The sequence below is a fragment of the Muscardinus avellanarius genome (genome assembly GCF_963383645.1).
Source record: "Muscardinus avellanarius genome assembly, chromosome: 16".
In the NCBI taxonomy this organism is placed as follows: domain Eukaryota; kingdom Metazoa; phylum Chordata; class Mammalia; order Rodentia; family Gliridae; genus Muscardinus; species Muscardinus avellanarius.
In genome coordinates, this window is record NC_137802.1 from 58,231,105 (window position 1) to 58,252,199 (window position 21,095).

At 41.9% G+C, this 21,095-nt stretch overlaps 1 protein-coding gene across 1 annotated transcript in view; it reads left to right on the plus strand.

Moving 5' to 3' along the window:
• MAP3K3 (mitogen-activated protein kinase kinase kinase 3) overlaps nucleotides 1–21,095 on the plus strand; it is a gene marked incomplete at both ends in the record, with an annotated part of 78,985 nt that overhangs the window by 13,719 nt on the left and 44,171 nt on the right. The window contains 2 exons of the mRNA XM_080714101.1: nucleotides 12,425–12,465; nucleotides 20,657–20,756. Coding sequence (XP_080570227.1) covers nucleotides 12,425–12,465; nucleotides 20,657–20,756 — 141 coding nt within the window. The remainder of the gene's footprint in view (nucleotides 1–12,424; nucleotides 12,466–20,656; nucleotides 20,757–21,095) is intronic.

Sequence of the window (21,095 nt, forward strand, 5' to 3'; positions counted from 1 at the left end):
CAAATGCTCCTGGGTTCCATCCCCAGACCCGGAAAAAAAAATTAAATAATAAAAAAAATTAAAAAATAGAGCTGGGTGTGGTGGAGCATGCTTGTAATCCCAGTACTTGGGAGGCTGAGACAGGATCGCAGGTTTGCAGCCCAGAGGCTCTCTGCAACTTGGACCCTGTTTCAGTGAGGCTAAATTGGGAGGATTGAGGTTCACGGCAAACCTCAGCTACTACTTAGTGGGGTCCTTTGCAACTCAGTGAGACCCTGTTTCAAAATACAGAATAAAAAATAAGGCTGGAAGTGTATCTCAGAGGTAGAATGCTCCTGGGTTTCATCCCCAGTACCACAAAAAATAAAAGCAAATAAAATAGGGCTGGGAGTATAGCTCAGAGGTAGGATGCCTCTGGGTTTAAATAAATAAATAAAAATAAATAAATAATATAAAAATAGGGCTGGGAATGTGGCTTAGAGATAGAATGCCCCTGGGTTTAATTCTAAATACCACAGGAAAAAGAAAAGTAGCTGGCAGTAATACTAATCTGTTGATGTAGGACTTTACAATTTATAATTTAGAGTGAATGAATTGTCCTTCTTGTTTCTGTTAGCTTTGGCCTGGGATAGGATGAAATAGTTTTTTGTTTGTTTGTTTGTTTGTTTGTTTGTTTGTTTGTTTACCAGTTCTTCTGCTAGAGGTTTATGCTTAGGAGGAGGAAGGAGTGAAAGATCAAAATTAATTTAAGTGGCTAGTAGATGCTAAATCAGGCCAAAGATTCAAATTGCAGAGCTGCAGTTAAAGGTAACTAAGTAATTTGGCTAGTGGAAAGGGTTGGGTAGAATGGTGTTGGCAGAGGTAAATAGCCCTTCAGTATGAGAACGGCAGTACTGGGCTGCAGGGCCAAGTTGAGATTGACACAGCCTTACAGGGCTCAAGATGGGCCCAGTAAGGAAAGCCAGAGGACCTAGGTTTATTGACAGAATTGTTTGGGGGCTGAGGCCTGAAGAACTGGAAAACCTAATTCATTATCTGCTTGGCAAGACTTTGGCATCCTCTTCTCTAAGTAAACAAGCTTGGTAACTAATTAGAAGAATGCATTTGGGTACAAATAAGCTTTCTGAGCAGCTATGGAAGTTCATGAGCAATGAGATGCTCAGATATGAGCTATTTGCTAGGATGTAGGTTCTTTGTTCTCTGTATTCTCTGTTGTGTACATCTGGTTCCTGAAGTCTACAGTGTGATTCAAGCTGACTGAGCATCTCAGATGTGTGGCATATTGTAGGTATGGCTGGGCCTGTGGATGATTTTGCAGATCATGATGTGCAAAATTCTTTTAGCCATCATCTACCCAGTGCCTTATCAGTGGGTGCTAGTTCTTTCTGGGGTTGATAGTTTGGAGTACTGAAAAGAACACTGGCCCAAGAGTCAGAGTTGTTTGTTAATCATCTGTTAACATAGGATTTTACAGTTTACAGAATGTGTTCCACAACAATAGTTACCATCAACAATTACAAGCATGTACATGCTATTTTAAGGTTTATAGAACTTTTACACAAAGAATGGATCCATTTAGCAAATCCAGATCTTTTGATTCCTGATTATGTTAATTTTGGCAAATGTAAGTCAATTAACCTTTCTGAGTCTCAATTTTTCCACCTGAAATATAGACATAATACCACAATGTCTACCTCTTAAGGTTCTAGTAAAGATTGTAGATAGAATATAAAGTATTTTGTACACTATGAAACAAATGTACAAATGTAAAGTGATTACATCATTTCTATTGTGTTATAGAACTGTGGATATGAGCCCTGGGGAATCTCAACTTCTTTTTTTTTTGTTTTTTTTTTTGGGTGGTACTGGGGTTCCTGGAAACCCTTCTACCTCCGGGCTACACTCCCAGACCTATTTTATATATATATTTTTATTTGGAAACAGGGTCTCTTAAGCCAGCACGGCTGGCTTTGAACCAGCGCGATCCTCCTGTCTACACCTCCCAAGTGCGGGGATTATAAGCGTGTGGCACCACGCCCGGCCAAATCTCAACTTCTCACCAGAACTGTACATAGTCTTGCAGAGCTGATAGGGCTAAGTCTCTTCCACTTTTATTGAATTGGCATTACTATCTGATTGATGATCTTTTGCAAATTTCTGAATCTAGCCTAATTTTTTTTTTTTTTTGGAGGTACTAGGGATAAAACCCAGGGGCATTCTATCTCTGAGCTACACCCCCAGTCTTATTTTTTAGTTAGTTAGTTTATTTATTTATTTATTTATTTATTTATTTATTTATTTCGGTGGTACTGGGGTTCCTGGAAACCCTTCTACCTCTGGGTTACACTCCCAGACCTATTTTTATATTTTTTATTTGGAAACAGGGTCTCAAGCCAGCAACGCTGGCTTTAACCTGCGCAGTCCTCCTGTCTCCATCTCCCAAGCGCAGGGATTACAAGCGTGTGCCACCACACCTGGCTGTCTTTTTATTTTTTGAAACAGAGTCTCACTGAGTTGCAAAGGGTCTTGCTAAGCAGCTGAGGCTGTTTGCGAACAGTGATCCTCTTGTCTCAACCTCCCAAATTAGCCATGGAACCCAGGGGCATTTGACCTCCAAGCTATACTTCCTGCCCATTTTTTTATTCTTTATTTTGAAACAGGGTCTCACTGAGTTGCGGAGGGCCTCACTATGTAGCTGGGCCTCACTATGTAGCTGAGGCTGTCTGCAAACTGCGATCCTCTGGTCTCAGCCTCCCAAATGCTGGGGTTACAAGCATGTGCTACCATGCCCTGCTTCCAAATTAGCCTAATTTTTTAAAACCCCAGTGGAGGAAGAAACAGAATCCTTATTTCCATGGATTCCTGTTTCCCTTAATCTTATCAAAATGGCAGATAGATGGCCAGGTGTGGTGGCACACACTTGTAATCCCAGCATTTGGGAGGTGGAGATCAGGGGATTGAGGTTCCCAAACAGCCTCAGCTACTTAACAAGACCCTTTGCAACTCAGTGAGACCCTGTTTCAAAAAATAAAAAGACTAAAAAATAGGACTGGGGGTGTAGCTCGGAGGTAGAATGTGCCTAGGTTCCATCCCCAGTACAGAAAATAATTAAAAAAGAAAAAGGGAGGTAGATGTTTGAACAGAGCTCAGGGTCTGGATATGAAACTTTAGACATTCACTAGTAGGTCCTTCAGAATAGAAAATCTTCTTTCTTCGTGGCAGGCATAATCAGGGCAGGGCCTTAGCTATCAGTTCTAGTGGAAGAAAGCTCTAGGAGCTTTTCCCTAGCAGGACCAGTGATTGAGCAGCCTGCCTTTTGCTTTTACTATGATAGACCTGGCTCTTCAGGACTTCTCTTCTTGTTCAAGGGTTGTTGATAAAATAAGCTGGCCAGTTTGAAAATAAGACATATAGCAACACACAGGACAGATCTGGCATTATATTTTGTAAGGAGGTTGGTTTATAATCATCTCTTCTATTGATCTCTTCTGACATTCCCAAGTTACACTTACCAATAAAATTTTTTTTATTTTTCCTCCCCTTTTCTTTCTTTCTTTCTTTCCTTCCTTCCTTCCTTCCTTCCTTCCTTCTTTCTTTCTTTCTTTCTTTCTTTCTTTCTTTCTTTTTTTCTTGCGGTACTGGGGATAGACCTCAGGGGCATTCTAGCTCTGACCCACACACCCTCCAGCTCTGTTTTTTTATCCTTTATTGTGAAGCAGGGTCTCACTGAGTTTCAAAGGACCTCACTAAGTAGCTGAGGCAGTCCGAACCACGATCCTTTTGTCTCAGCTTCCTGAATGCTGGATTACAAGGGTGTGCCACCATGCCTGGCTTTTTTTTTTCTTCCCTTTAATTTACTTACTCTTACTATCTGTGGCAAAATAAAGACTCCAGTTCCAAAGATATGGGGAGCATTAAAGGCCTGTAGCAAATAGAGGAAGAACAGTATAGAATTAGGGTGAGAGAGATGATTGACTGAGCCCCTTTACCAGGTCAAATTAGTTCACAAACCTTTGTTTAATAAATTGTTTTTTCTGGATTCTCAAGAGCTCTCTTGCATTATATATTCAACCATCTGACTTTGAGAAAGTCATTTCTGCTTATGGTTGGTGTTATTGGCTATCCTATCACTCCTACTGAATTCCTGAATCAGTATCTCAACCTCGAGGCCTGTCCTGTCCCTTTTCTGAAGTGGCTCTCTCTGTTTCTCTTACCAGTTAACTGTAGTGAACAAGGGACTTGAACCTGCCTAAACTTAAATTTTATACCAGAACTTTTTTCTCAGTTACCTGGAAGGCTGAGACAGTAGGACTGCAGGTTGAAGGACAGCCTCAGTAACATAGTGAAACTCTAAGCAACACAGCAAGGCCCTGTTTTTTTGTTTTGTTTTGTTTTTGTGGTCCTGGGGGTGGAACCCAGGGCTTTTCTACCTCCGGGCTATACTCCCAGACCTTTTTTATACTTTATTTGGAAACAGGGTCTCACTAAGTTGCTGAGAGCCTCGCTAAATAGCTGAGGCTGGCTTCGAACCTGTGCGATCCTCCTGTCTCAGCCTCCCAAGCGTTGCATGCGATTACAAGCATTCGCCACCATGCCTGGCATAAGACCTTATTTTAACAAAACAACAACAAAAAACAGCTGGGTGTGGTGGCCCATGCTTGTAATCCCAGCATTTGGAAAGCTGAGATAGGAGGATCGTGGTTCGCAGACAGCCTCAGCTATTAGTGAGGCCCTCTATACTTAGTGAGACCCTGTTTCAAAATAAAGAATAAAAAATAGGGTGGGGTGAAGGGGTTGGGGTGTAGCTAAGAAATGGAATCCTCCAGGGTTCAATTCTCAGTACAAAAAAGGGGGAAGCTGAGGAAGGAATAAATGTGGTATATTTTAGAAAATAGAGTGAGCATTGATCTGTCTGGAAGAGGGTTCCTTGGGGAACAAACAGTGTGAGATGGTTAGGTAAACCAACAAGTCTAAATTCTAGAGAACTTCAAATGATGGTAGATAATTTAGAATTTATTCTAAAAGTTATGGGTATCATTGATTACTTTTTGGACAAGGAAAGGACAAGGCGAAAGAGGTGGTTAGGATTTTTGGAAGTGTAAGGAATGTAGAGTGGGTTGGAAGGGGGATCTGAGAACACAAAGGCAACTTTTGGAATCCAGGGTCAAGGGGAAAGAAAGGGTCTCAACAAGCATGGTGTCAGAAAGAATGGGAAGCAGAGTCTCAATCTGGAGGCCTTTGGAGGGAAAATTAGAACTATTTGCTGTGGGGGCTGAGGGAAGGTAAGCAGAACTCAGAGGTTTAAGCCTATTTGGCTGAGGAAACCAGTAGTACCAAGTTAGAAATGGTGGCATTGAGAGGAGAGACTAATCTTTTTTTTTTTTTTTTTTTTTTTTTTTGTGGTACTGGGGTTCCTGGAAGCCCTTCTACCTCCGGGCTGCACTCCCAGACCTATTTTATATATTTTTTTTATTTGGAAACAGGGTCTCTGAAGCCAGCGAGGCTGGCTCCGAACCAGTGGGATCCTCCTGTCTCCGCCTCCCAAGCGCGGGGATTACAAGCATCCGCCACCATGCTAGACTAATCTTTTAAGAGAGTGATGTATATACCCATGGCTAGGTTAAGTTTGAGATTACCATGGGAAACAAAACCTTTGAGAATATGTGAGGGGTATGTGTGTGTGTTAACTTTACAGGTCTACTGTCTCTTGTCTGCAAATCTGAAATCCAAAGAATTCTGCAAACTAAAAGGTTTTCATTTTTTAATTTGAAGCAAACTCATTTAGCAATATAATTTGTCTGAACAGACACAGAGCTATTTATAATTTTTCTCTATTCCACTTATTGTAAATATTCATACTTTTTCACTGCAAAAATTAGGATAGCTTAGATAACTAGCTTGTAATGTGTTAACAAATAAACCACAAATCTCAGTAACTTAACACAATATGTCCAATACCAGAAGAACAGCATTGCTCATATTCACTTAGCTACTTAGGTTGAGAAGGGGCCACTGTCTTGAGACATGAAGCTGCCAGAGAAATGTGTAGAGCTCAACTGTGCTCCCAGCTCTGGGTCAGAAGTAGTCACAAAGCCCCAAACTAACTTCAGGAAATGCAGGGGAGTACAGGAAATACTTGCGAGCATTCTGCCTCTCCAATGGAGTGCTGCCGCAGACTCTGGGGAGGGGGGAAGCATCACATGATATACAGAATACACCGTATTAGCTGAGTCCTGAATGTGCATTCTGAGACACTTTTGACCCCAAGGATTTTGGCTAAAGGCTAGTAGACTTATCACTTAGGCATCAGGTGCTATTCTGATTTCTTTATTCAGTTATATAACTTAATTATTTTGATAAGTTAATCAGATAAATAATAATATTATGCTCATTTTAGATGAAGACACCAAGTCACAGACAGATTAAATAACAAGTTCGTGGTCATATAGCTAGGAAGTTGTGGAGCCAGGACCTAAACCCTGTTTTTTTGTACTGGAGGTTTTACCCAGGGGCATGCTACCTCTCAGCTACATCCTCAGCCCTATTTATTTATTTTTTTGTACATGTGTGTGTGGTATTGGGGATTGAACCCAGGAGCATTCTGCCTCTAAGATATACTCCTAGCCCTATTTTATTTTGAAACAAGGTCTCACTAAGTTGTGGCCACAAACTTTTGATCCTCCTGACTCAGCCTCCCAAGGACTGGGATTACAGGTGTCTGCCATCATGTCTGGCCCTAGTACTACTTTTATCTTAAATTTTTTTCTTTTCAGTACTAGGGATGGAACTCACAGGCATTCTACCTCTGAGCTACACCCCAGCCCTATTTTTATTTTATTTTATTCTATATTTTGAAACAGGGTCTCACTAAGTTGCAGAGGGCCTAAGTAGCTGAAGCTGGCTGCAACCCTGAGATCTTCTCACCTCGGCCTCCCAAGTATTGGGATTACAAGTATACACCACCAAGCCCATTACTACATTTTTTTTTCTTTTTTGCAGTATTGAGGATGGAACCTAGGGGGCATTCTACCTCCTTGCTACAGCCCCAGCCCTATTTTTTATTCTTTATTTTATTTTTTTACAGTACTGGGGATGGAACCTAGAGGCATTCTACCTCCAAGCGATATCCCCAACCCTGTTTGTTTGTTTGTTTCCTTCCTTCCTTCCTTCCTTCCTTCCTTCCTTCTTTTGTGTGTGGTACTGGGAGTGGAACCCAGGGGCTTTTCTTCCTCCGGGCTGCACTCCCAGACCTATTTTATACTTTATTTGGAAACAGGGTCTCACTAAGTTGCTGAGAGCCTAACTAAGTAGCTGAGGCTGACTTCAAACCTGTGTGATCCTCCTGTCTCAGCCTCCCAACCTCTGGGATTATAAGCATGTGCTACCACACCAGCTTTTATTCTTTATTTTGAAAGAGTGTCTCACTGAGTTGCAAAGGGACTCACTAAGTAGTATAGCAGCAGCTGAGGCTGTCCTCAAACTGTGATCCCCCTGTCTCAGCCTCCCAAATGCTGGGATTACAAGTGTCCACCACCACACCTGGCTTTTTTGTTGTTGTTGTTGTTCACATTCTACCTCCAAGCTGCATCTCCATCCCTATTTTTTATTGTTTATTTTGAAACTGTGTTTCACTAAATTGCAGAGGGCCTAAGTAGCTTAGGTCCTCAAACCTGCAATCCTCCTGTCTCAGCCTCCCAAATGCTAGGATTACAAGTGTCCTACCACCACACCCGGCCCAGTACTACATTCCTAACAACTGCATAGTTGCCTCAAATACATGGCAGGCAGATAACGCTTTGCTCCATAGATTGGGGCTAGACATAGAGATCTGAGAATTTTCTATTTATAGGTTGACTGATAAAGTTTATTCTTTTTAGAGGGGTGTAAGGAAAGACGGAGAAAGCCAGACACTGAAAGTTCATGGTCACATGTGGCAGGGGCAGGAGAGGACTCCAAGAAGAGGAATCAGCAAAGAAGCAGAAGTGGTTACAGTGGTGGCCGGTTCCCTGGGCTGAGGTAGCGTCACAGAGTCGGACCAGGAGTTAGCCACAGTGCAGAATGTTTTAGAGAGGTCAGGAGAGTGGTTGGCAGGACAAAATTGAATAGAGTTATCTTTTTTCTGAATCTTCCTTATTCATTTTTGTCACCACACAGAGGAAACTCAGATTTAGGAACGTGACAGATTTGGCCATACCATGTGGCACATGGAAGCCTATGCCCTGCTCTGGAATGGTGGTTATGGCATTAGAAAAGTTATCTTTGTTTATACTGCTTACTAGTCATAGGCTTGGTTAGACTTGAATATAGTGATTTTTGGATTGGAGCAAAAGCTTAATTCCTTTTCTGACTAACTTCATGTAGAACAGTTTTGGGGTTGTGGCCCATCATGAAATAAATTTAAGTCCTTTAGTCCAGCAAAGGGACTGAGGAGGAGCAGCAGGGGAGGGTGCACACCTGCAATCGCAGTACTTGGGAGGATGAGAGGGAAGGATCACAGGTTCAAAGACAGCTTCAGTAAGTAGTGAGGCTCTCATCAACCTAGTGAGACCCTGTTTCAAAATAAAAATAAATTAGGGCTGGGGGTGTTGCTCAGAGGTAGAATGGGTTTAGTACCCAGGACCACACATACACACACACACAAAGAGACTGAAGAGATTTCTTCATTCCATAAAGATAATATTGTTCCAACTTGAGGACTGAGAACAATTATTATTATGGGTTTTTTTTTTTTTTTTGGTGATATTCAGGGACATTCTACCATTCTACCTCTGAGCTATGCTCCCAGCCCGATTTGTGTGAGTGTGTGTGTGTGTGTGTGTGTGAGTAAGTGAGTGTGTGTGTGTGTGTGTGTGTGTGTGTGTGTGTGTGTTACTAGGAATGGAACCCAGAGACTTAATCTGGGCACCACTCCCAGACCTACTTTTATATTTTATTTTGAAACAGGGTCTCACTAGGTTGCTGAGAGCCTCACTAAGCTGCTGAGGCTGGCCTCGAACCTACAGTCTTCCTGTCTTAGCCTCCCAAGTACTGGGATTACAAACAAGCATCACTGTGCCCAGCTGGAGGGCTTTTCTAATGGCAACTGCTTAGCATTTGAGGGGAAGGAGAAAAAGAAGATGGCAAATAAAAAAGTCACTCATATAAATATGAGGCCATATGTAACTCCTTCTACAGCACTGTTCTACCTTCCTGCTTACATACACATGCAAGAATGTACAGCTAGGTGTGCTGGCACACACCTGTTATCCCAGTACTTGGGAGGCTGACAGGAGGATCACAGGCAGCAAGTAGTGAAACTCATCAACCTAGTGAGATCCTGTTTCAAAATCAAGAATAAAAAATAGAGCTAGGGGTGTAGCTCAGAGATTGAGTGCCCTTGGCTTCAATTCCCAATACTACAAAAAATAAAACAAGAAGGGCTGGTGATGTATTCCAGAGGAGAGAATGCCTCTGAGTTCAATCCCAGTACCAAAAAATATGTAGTTTTTCAGAGGCTACATGGTATGTTTTATTGCAACAGATCAAATGCAGAAACAAACATGAGAATCCATCAGTCTTAAGCCCAGAGTTAAAGAGATTTGTATTCTCCCACTAATATTTTTAAAAATATTGTTATTTAGCTGGGTGTGGTGGTGCACGCTTGTAATCCCAGCGCTTGGGAGGCTGAGACAAGAGGATCTCACAGGTTCGAAGCCAGCCTCAGCTGCTTAATGAGGTTCTCAGGAACTTAGTGAGACCCTGTTTCCAAATAAAATATAAAATGGGTCTGAGAGTATAGCCTAGAGGTAGAAAAGCCCCTGGGTTCCACCCCCAGTACCACACACACAAAAATATATTGTTATTTTTTATAAAAAGTCTGTTAGCATTTAATGGTTTTTAACTGCCCCTCCCACTTTGGTACTTGGAATTGAACCCAGGGGCATTCTACTTCTGAGCTACACTCTCAGCCCTTTTTACTTCCTGTTTTGAAATAGGTTCTCACTGGATTGCTGAGGGCCTGAGTTGCTGAGGGTGACTTCAAACCTCTGATCCTCCTGTCTCAGCCTCCCAACTGCTGAATTACAGGCATGCTCTACAGCATCCTCCATGCCTGGCTTTAGTTTTAATTTATTCCCATTTTCTTTTTTCTCTTTGATACTAGGGGATTGAAACCAGAGGCACCCTACCTCTGAGCTATACCTCCAGCCCTATTTTTTTTTTCTTTTGAAGCAAGGTCTAAGTTACTGAGAGTTCCAGCTTTAATTTCTAATATTTAATTTCTAATTATCTGGATACAGTCAACATAAAAGTTCTTTAGGGTCCTCAGTAGATTTAGAGTATAAAAGCCACTGTTTGAATTCAGTGGACTGGAAGAGGGTTTTAACCAAGAGAGGGGAATCCTTAATACACTTTCCCTGTCTTCTAGACACTCCGCCGAGCCTGTCGGCTCCACTGCTATGTGTTCTCATCTTCACATATTCTGAGGCCCTTTTCTTTCTTCCAAGCCAGTCTATTGATTTGTCTTCCTTAGTAGATGTGGGGTGTGTGTGTGTGTGTGTGTGTGTGTGTGTGTGTGTGTGTGTATGTGTAGCTCTGGGGACTGAACTCAGGGGGGCATTCTACCTCTGAGCTACACCTCTCCTCTATTTTATTTTATTTTTTTTTGAAACAGGATCTCACTAAGCTGTGGAGGGCCTCACTAGGTTGCTGAGTCTGGCCATGAACCTGTGATCTTCCTCTCTCAGCCTCTCAAGTACTGGGATTATGAGTATCAGCCACTACACCTGACTAATTTCTATTCCTATTCTATGAACCCTTTTCTGCTTCCTGACAATCATACCCCCCCATTTCTATTCTTTGCTTCTAAAATATCTCTTCTCCTTTCCTGTCATTTTAAAAACTCTCTAAAGTTGTTTTACCTTTTGCAATATCTTTCTTCTCTTTGATTTGTTCTTTAATGTTTTAAGGCTTCTACTTCCCCCTATTTCTGATATTTATACTGTTCTATTTTTAACTTCCTCATACACTTAACAGATATTAAGCACAAATATTATATATGATTCCCTTTGCTTAGTACTGGGGTACAAAAAGAGATGAACATGATCCCTTTTGCCCAGAGTGTACATGCTACTCAAACTGGAGACAGTTTCGAAGATAATTTTCCCAGGGCCCTGCTTTATCCCCACTGCATTAGCCTTGGTGGGATCATGGAAAATTCATGATAGTATTAACAATAACAACAGCAGGAGCAAATACCACTTATTTCATGTTTATTAGGTATCAGTTATTTTACTAACAGTATCTCTAGTTATCACAGTAACTCTGAAAGATATCTTTAGCTCTACTTTATAGAAAACTAAAACAGAATATAAGTAACTTGCCTGTGGCCTATAGCTAGAAAAATCAGCAATAAGATTTTATTTCTTCCTTTTTTCCCCCTTCTTTCTCTTATACTGGGGATTAAGCCCAGTGGCATTCTATTTCTGAGCTATACCTCCATTTTTTTTTTTTTTTTGCAGTACTGGGGGTGGAACTCAGGCATTTTACCTCTGAGCTATACCCCAGCCCTATTTTTTAGTCTATTTATTTATTTATTTATTTATTTATTTATTTAGTGGTACTGGGGGTGGAACCCAGAAACTTTCTACCTCCGGGCTATACTCCCAGATCTATTTTTTTTAATATTTTATTTGGAAACAGGGTCTCACTAAGTTGCTGAGAGCCTCACTAAATAGCTGAGGCTGGCTTCGAACCTGTGTGATCCTCCTGTCTCAGCCTCCCAAGTGCGGGAATTACAAGCGTGCACCACCACGCCCAGCTTTAGTCTTTTTATTTTTGAAACAGGGTCTCATTGAGTTGTGAGGGGCCTTGCTAAGTAGCTGAGGCTGTCTGCAAACCATGATCCTCCGGTTTCCTCCTCCTGAAGGCTGGGATTACAATGGTACATCACCACGTCCAGCTTCTTTTTATTTTGAAACAGGGTCTTGCTAAGTTACTGAGTCTGGCCTTAAACCTGTGATCCTCCTGTCTCAGTCTCCCATGTACTGGAATTATGGGTGTGTGCCACAATGCCCATCAAGATTTCTTTTTCTGTTTATTAGCATCAACTAAGAAGCTTGAAATAATCCTGGTTAGGAGGTGATATGTAGGAAGAATTCCAAAGCCAGTTAGAGAAATAGTGTTTGAAGGTGGAAAGTTGCTGTGTTAGAATACTGTATCTGAGCCAGGGAAACGTCTTGGGATTTTTGTCCCAAGAGCTTTCTTGTCTTGAAGTTAGAACTAGAAGTTGTAACTCCCTGGAAAGGAATGCCTTTCTGGGTAGAGAAACTGGACCAGGAGCCATCGTGTGTTTGCCTAATGGTGATATTTCCATAAGGTTGCCAGAGGACTTCCCAAGGCTTACCTGGAAATGGTGAAGTAACACATGCCAGAGAACCATCTAACCTGTCTGTTATTCCTTTGGCAGAGTGACGTCAGAATCAAGTTTGAGCACAACGGGGAGAGACGGTAAGTTGCCTTCTGATCAGTGGTTGTATTTGCAAGTGCTGAAAATCTCAGAATGTATTGACTTTAGGAAGCCATACCCTCTCATGTTCCCTATGATGTCACTGGCTGGAGAATAGGATTGATTGGGCATAAAGGGAACAGTTTCACTGGGTATAGTGCCACACATTTGTAATCCCAGTACTTAGGAAGATTGCAGGCTTGAGGTGTGTGCAAAAAAGTAGAAAATAATGTAGCCAGGCATGGTGGTGCATTTTTGTAATCCCAGTATTTGGGAGACTGAGACAGGAGGATCCGGGTTCGTGGCCAGCCTCAGCTACTTAGTGAGGCCCTCGGCAACTTAGTGAGACCCTTGGCAATTTAGTGAGACCCTGTTGAAAATAAAGAATAAAAAATAGGTCTGGGTATAGCTTGGAGATAGAATGCCCCTGGGTTCCATTCCCAGTACGGCAAAAAAAAAAAAAAAAAAAAAAAAAAAAGAAGAAGAAGAAGAGGAGGAGGAGGAGAAAGATGATGATGATAATGTTAAAACAAGTTGGGTGTGGTGGTGCACCCTTGTAATCCCAGTACTTGGGAGACAGAGACAGGAGGATTGTAGGTTCATGGCCAACATCAGCCACTCAGAAAAGCCCTCTACAACTTAATGAGACACTGGTTATAAAGAATAAAAATATAGGGCTGGGGGTGTAACTCAGCAAAAACAAAAAACAAAAATAAAACACTCTGCAAAAAAATGAAAGAAAAAGAAAAAATGTTACAAAGCTCTTTTTTCCTCATTGTCAATATTGTAGTTATTGTTGTTATTATTTTGTGGGAAGCCAAGGTAGAAGTTCTCAATGGGGAAAAAAAAGGTAACTCCAAGCCCTGCGTGGTGGCGCACGCCTGTAATCCCCGCGCTTGGGAGGCAGAGACAGGAGGATCACACAGGTTCGAAGCCAGCCTCAGCTGCTTTGTGAGGCTCTCAGCAACTCAGTGAAACCCTGTTTCCAAATAAAATATAAAATTGGTCTGGGAGTGTAGCCCGGGGGTAGAAAGCCCCTGGTTCCATCCCCAGTTCCACACACACACAAAAATACCTCCACTTACTTCCTCAGATGATTTAAGGAAAAACATTTTAAAAGCATATAGAGCAGCCGGGCATGGTGGCGCACGCTTGTAATATCCATGCTTGGGAGGCGGAGACAGGAGGATCGCGCTGGTTTGAAGCCAGCTGTGCTGGCTTAAGAGACCCTGTTTCCAAATAAAAATATAAAATAGGTCTTGGAGTGTAGCCAGGAGATAAAAGGGTTTCCAAAAACCCCAATACCACCAAAAATGTGTGTGTGTGTGTGTGTGTGTGTGTGTGTATGTATATGTATATATGGTCATACAATATTTGGGACTGTGTGTGTATGCATGTGGCCCAAGTATATCTAAGTGTGCCTTTCAGTATTTGTTTCCTATGTTTTGCCTCTTTTATTGCTATTTCCCCTCTCTCCCCCTTGCTTTAAGCATATGGAGAAGGGAAAAGCATGCCCATGAGGAGGTCTTTCTACTTTGAGTTCCACCACAGAACCTTAGTGCCTTCACACATTCTTCATTCTGAGAATTGTCTTTAGCTGGCACCTTTCAACCCACTTTGAAGCTAGCTCCCCAGGAGATGGATGGCTGCCGTTCCCTCTTAAAAAGATCCATTCACAACCCTGCAAGATTATCAGAGGTTATCCAAGAGAAACAGTATAGAAACTGTGGTCTATGGAACCAGAGTCCTGCTCTCCCACGTAGATTCCAGGACTAGAGGAAGGAAGGTCTTCTGAGAGCCAACCCCAGCTGCTAGCTCTGTGTCTTGTCAGAAGCAAGGAAGTTAAATGGCCACTTCATTATTGCTGCTTTTCGTGCTTTTTTACCTGAGTTTTGGAGGAATGGCCAGACTCGGAGCACACAATTTTCAGAAGTAGATATGAAATCAAAAGCTCAATTGAGTTGGAGCCTAATCATACAGTAGTGCTCTCCTGAATTCCCTGTTCGCAAAGTGGTGTGCAGTTACAGCGAGGGGACTTACACTGAGAAAGTGTGTGTTTGGTTTCAGAGAAGCCGCCAGATTGAAACCACAAATATTTAAGGTGGTCTGGCAGGAATGGCCTTCAGAAGCCCTGAGTGGCAGAGTGTTGGTTCATTCTCTTTTGATGGAGCTGTTTTCAGGAGCGGTGACATTTTACTGTTTGTGTTCTATCTGTGGAACTGAGGACTTTAGAGAGTTGGCACAGGGAAGCCAAGTTGCAGCTGCTTTGTGCCAGACAGCTCTAGTTGAATGTATTTCATATTTTAGGATTTTGTAGAGAATGCCATTGTGGTATTTCTTTGCTTTTTATAGGGAACATGGGTAGTATCTTTCTAAATGTAAGTCCTTATAACATTAGAATTTACAGAAAAGAGTGACTTTTCTCATTTATCCATGCCAGGTATCTATTCCCTTTGTTTTAGAAGGGTGGGGACTAGACACCTGAACTTCCTCACCTCTGAGGGGAAGAAGGAGGAGGACTGTAGATTAGGACCTCCTTCCCTTTGAAAACTTTAATGGCAGGATACTGCTGGGGGTTGTTATGAGGGATGTTAGATCACTTTTTTAATCACTGGCCTAAAGATGCCTGTTAATAGCTGGGCGTGGTGGCGCACACTTGTAATCCCTGCGCTTGGGAGTCTGAGACAGGAGGATCGCACAGGTTCGAAGCCAGCCTCAGCTACTAGTGAGGCTCTCAGCAACTTAGCGAGACCCTGTTTCCAAATAAAATATAAAATAGGTCTGGGAGTATAGCTCAGAGGTAGAAAGCCTCTGGGTTCCACCCTCAGTACCACAAAAATAAATAAATAAAGATGCCTGTTAATCAGTGTGATGGTAGCAGCTTGTGTCTCACTGAATCTTAAGTCCTAGTTTCTGATCTTGACCAGACTTTTGGGCTACTTTTAGGGGTTCTGAATGAACCATTGCCAGGCCAGGTGCACGAAAATTTAATCTCTGAGCCTGGTCTTTTCCTAGTACTGGGTATTTTACCCAGAAAAAATGGCCCTTTTGAACTATTGCTGTGGCACTGGTGAGAGAGATACAATTTGCTATCACCAACTAATGGAGAGCTCTTCTCTCCAAAGACTTCAGAAAACATTTCCATCTAGATAACCAATCAAGATAGCATCTAATAGTATCACTGCTTGAGACAGTTGATTTGAGAGAAAAAAATGCAGTGGAGACCAATTAGTTTTCAGTATAATTTCTCTTTTTTTCTTCTTTCTTTTTTCTTTCTTTTTTTTTTTTTTGCAATGCTGGAGATTAAACCCAGAGGCATTCTACCTTTAGCTACACCGCAGCCATATTTTGTTTTTTATTTTTATTTTATTTATTTATTTATTTATTTATTTATTTATTTATTTATTTATTTAGTGGTACTGGGGTTCCTGGAAGCCCTTCTACCTCCGGGCTATACTCCCATGGGCTACACTCCCAGACCTATTTTTTAACTTTATGTGGAAACAGGGTCTCTTAAGCCAGTGAGGCTGGCTCCGAACAAGCGCGATCCTCCTGTCTCTGCCTCCCAAGCGCGGGGATTACAAGTGTGTGCCACCACGCCCAGCTTATTTTTTATTTTGAAACAGAGTCTTGCTGAGTTGCTAAGAGCCTTACTGAATTGCAGAGACTGGCTTCAAACCTGTGATCCTCCTGTCTGAGCCTGACAAGTACTTGGATTACAAAGCTGGAAATGTACCTTGGTGTTAGAGTGTTTGCCTAGTATGTGTGAGATACAGGTTCAATCTATATTACTCCTCCCACCCCAAGTAAGAAAAAGGATAAAACTTTAGCTGGGCATGGTGGTGCACACCTGTAATCCCCTGAATGCCCCTGAGTTCAATCCTTGGCACCACAAAACAAAACAAAACAAAACAAAACAAAACAAAAAAAGTACTGGGATTATAGGTGTATGCCACCCTGGTTTTCTGGTGAGTGCGCCACTCACTTCCTTCTCTCTCTATGTATGTGTGTGTATACAGATATAAATGTGTGTATATATGTGTGTGTGTATACATATACATGTACACACACACACACACACACACACACACAGTGTGTGTGAGGAAGGGTTCTGGGGAATGGACTCAGGGGCATTCTAACCTCTGAGCTACACCCCAGCCCTATATATGTTTTTTTGTTTTTTTGTTTGTTTTTTGGTGGTACTGGGATTCCTGAAAGCCCTCCGGGCTACACTCCCAGACCTATTTTATATCTTTTGTTTGGAAACAGGGTCTCTTAAGCCAGCACGGCTGACTTTGGACCTGCGTGATCCTCCTGTCTCTGCCTTCCAAGCGTGGGGATTACAAGCATGCGCCACCACGCCCGGCCTTCTATATATGTTTTTTATGGCTCTAGGGTTTGAACTCAGGGGCATTCTACCTCCGAGTTATACCTCCAGTCCTATTTTTTATTCTTTATTTTTGAAACAGGGTCTTACTAAGTTGTGGAAAGCCTCACTAAGTAGCTGAGGCTGGCCACAAACCTGCAATCCTCCTGTCTCATCCCCTCCCCCAAGTACTGGGATTACAAGCGTTTGCCACCATGCCCAGCTCCTATTTTACTTTTATTTTGAAACAGGGTCTCAATAGGTTGATGAGTCTCATTACTTGCTGAGGCTGTTCCCGAACCTGTGATCCTGTGTGGAGAATGTGTGGATTTGAGCCTCCCAAACACTGGGATTACAAGTGTGCACCTGCCCCATCATGTCTGCCTTATGAGGAACCAATTCTAAAGTTAATTTAATTGGATTAAAAATAAATAGGCATATGTGGCGATATCTGCTGTATTGAATGACACAGTTCTAGGTGATGAAAGCTTTTTATACTGCTCATTGATTTGAGCCAACCCCAAACTGAAGAATATTAAAGTAATTCTCATGTTTTATTAAAACCTGGTGGTTGAGATTCCTCTTTCCTGTGGCTTATTGCTTCTTCCTCTGATTATCCACTTCCGATTCTGGGAGAACAGGGAAGATGTGAAAGAACCATATACTTCTTCCTGTTAGCATGAAAAAGGGCAAAAAGTACAGCTGGCTGAGTGTAGCTACTCTGTCACTAGTCTGATATCATCCTGCCTAGGTGTACGAAGAGATCAAAGTGTTTGTTTGTTTGTTTGTTTGTTTTTGCGGTACTGGGCGTGGAACCCAGGCATTCTACTTCTGAGCTATACCTCCAGCCCTATTTTTTATTCTTTATTTTATTTGTGTATGGGGGGTGCTGGGGGTGGGACCCAGGGGCTTTTCTACCTCTGAGCTATACTCCCAGACCTATTTTATACTTTATTTGGAAACAGGGTCTCACGTAATTGCTGAGAGTCTCACTATCCCAAAGCTCTCTTTTATTTTTTATTTTGAAACAGGGCCTCATTAAGTTGCTGAGGCTGGCTTCAAACCTGTGCGATCCTCCTGTCTCAGCCTCTCAAGTGCTGGGATTACAAGCATGCACCACCACGCCCGTCTTTTATTCTTTATTTTTATTATTTATTTATTTATTTTGGTGGTATTGGGGATGGAACGCTTCTCTGGGCTACCCTCCCAGGCCTATTTTATATTTTTATTTGGAAACAGGGTCTTTTAAGCCAGCGTGGCTGGTTTCAAACCTGCACAATCCTCCTGTCTCCACCTCCCAAGTGCAGGGATTACAAGAGTGTGCCACCATGCCCAGTTCTTATTCTTTATTTTGAAACAGGGTCTCACTGAGTTGCAAAGGGCCTCACTAAGTAGTAGCTAAGGCTGTCTGCAAACTGCAATCCTCCTGTCTCAGCCTCCCAAATGCTGGGTTTATAGGTGTGAGCCACCACTCCCATCTTGAGATGAAAATTGTTTCAGTAAGCCTTTCCCCAATCACATGGAGCATCTTCTCATCTCTGTATTAGCTATTCATAACTCTCCTTTAAATTATCTCTTTTTCTAGCCAAGCATGGTGGTGCACACCTGTAATCTCAGTACTTAGGAAGCTGAGACAGGATTGCAGGTTCACAGCAAGCTTCAGCAACTTAATGAGGCCCTGTTTCAAAATAAAAAATAAAACAGGGCTTTGGTTGTAGTGCGCCACCATGCCCAGCTATCTATTTATTTTTAAGTTCTAAGAGTATTAAGTTGAACCTTTTTTTTTTTTTTTTTTTTGCAGGTCTAGGGATGGAACCCAGGTCCATTCAACCTCTGAGCTACACCCCCCAGCCCTATTTTTTATTCTTTATTTTGAAACAGGGTCTCACTAAGTTGCAGAGGGCCTCACTAAATAGCTGAGGCTATCCACGAACTGTGATCCTCCGGTCTAAGCCTCCCGAGTGCTGGGATTACAAGCGTGTGCCACTGTGCCTGGCTCTCTGAGTTGGACCTATTTGAAATCATCACATTTGTATATAAAAAAATGCTTGACAGCTGGGCGTGGTGGCGCAAGCTTGTAATCCCCGCTCTTGGGAGGTGGAGACAGGAGGATTGTGCAGGTTCGAAGCCAGCCACGCTGACCTGAGAGACCCCGTTTCCAAATAAAAATATTAAAAAATAGATCTGGGAGTATAGCCCAGAGGTAGAAGGGTTTCCAGGAACCCAAGTACCACCAAAAAAACAACCAAAAAAAGTTGACTATTAGCAGTCCCATATAATTCAGACCAATACTATTACAGTTATTTTATGATAAATATTTTAAACACAAAAAATATTAAGCTGGGCATGGTGGTGAACAATTGTAATCCCAGTACTTGGGAGGGTGAGTAAGGAGGACTGCAGGTTCAAGGAGAACCTCAGTGAGTAATAAGACTTTCAGCAACCTAGTGAGACCTGTTTCAAAAACAAAAAAGCACTAGAAGTCAGAATTCAACCCCCACTACCACCACCCCCCCAAAAAAAATAGACTGAACCACCATAGATCTGTCATGTAGCTTTAACATTATCAACGTGTGTGTGTGTGTGTGTGTGTGTGTGTGTGTGTGTGTGTGTGTGTTACTGAGGGTTGAACCCAGGTGCACCTCCAGCCCTATTTTATTCTTTTATTTTGAAACAGGATCTCACTAAGTTGCAGATGGCCTCACTAAGTTGCTGAGGCTGGCTGAGAACCTGTGATCATCCTGTTTCAGTCTTCCAAATACTGGAATTACAAGTGTGTGCCACCATGCCCTGCTCATTATCAACTTTTTGCCAGCCTATCCCCCCCCTTTTTTTTTTAGAAACAAAAAGGTTTGTTTAGAAATGGGGGGCCGGGCGTGGTGGCACACACTTGTAATCCCCGTGCTTGGGAGCCAGAGACAGGAGGATAGCGCAGGTTCGAAGCCAGCTTTGCTGGCTTAAGAGACCCTGTTAAAATATAAAATAGGTCTGGATGTGTATCCCGGACATAGAAGGGTTCCATCCCCAGTACCACCAAAAAAATAATAAAAAAATATAATAAATAAATAAATAAATAGAAGTGCGGGTGTACACGTTTAATGGAGAACACAGGCTACTTCAAGAGTGAGAGGGGCCTATCCCAATTTTTAAATTTTGCTATGGTATTTAATAACATTTTATGCTTGTTCTTTAATCAAATTTTTACTCTTATTTTTGTGGAAATTGATCTTAGAACTGACCGATGAATGATTAGACAAGCTTATATGACAATAGTACTTTCATGGCCAGATATGATACTGGTTAATAAAACTGATTAGGCATATCACCAACTCAAGGGGAATTCCTGTGACTCCAGTGTAGGAAATCTTAATTCTGATTATAAGCAGTATTAAGATTCCTATGGCATCTCAAGAATGAGCAGTAAGGAAAGGCCTTTCAAGTCTTGGAGTTGTCACTTAGGAATTGAGACCATGTTTTCATTACTGCTAGTTTGATCTCTAGGTTTTCTAGCTTGTTTTGTAACAAGAGTATTTGGGACATAGTTTTTAAATCTAGTGGCCTGCTGTGATACCGTGATTGGCAGAAAGGTTCAGCTAAAGAAATAAAATGAATAGTTGGGTATTGAGCAGTAGTTGTGAGAGTTATTGTCAAATCTGAGAGATGTCCCTGTGTGGTAAAGGTAGATAAGAGAAGAAAAAGAAACAATAAAGAGAAAGGTTAACAGTGAAAATAAAAAGAGAATCTGATAGGGGAAATAAACTCAGTCCATTACTTTTTAAACCCTAGAGTTTAAATATATAGTTACCAACCTTCCTATTCCTTTTCAGAATCATAGCATTCAGCCGGCCTGTGAGATATGAAGATGTGGAGCACAAGGTGACAACAGTATTTGGGCAACCTCTTGGTCTACATTATGTGAACAATGAGGTGAGAGAGACGGATGCTGCAGGGACTAGAGCATCAGCTGCCTACCTTTTTTCTTTCTGTTTAACTGAGTATTTTTAGTTTGTTCTTCTAATATCATCTGCAGATGTTCATTTTCTGGTTCCCCGTTTCTTAATTCCAACAACTCTGAGATTTTCTTTTTACTCATGAGAGATTATGCAGCTATTCCCATTCCCCTTACTTATTCAGTGCAGGATCTAATATTCCATGGAAAATCAGGTATTAAGTACCATAGCCAGAATTTATTTTGTTTTCCTTACCTTTTGTAGCTCAGCTCTAAGAGGTAAAGGACTCAGAAGGGAGCATGGGAGGTTTAGAAAA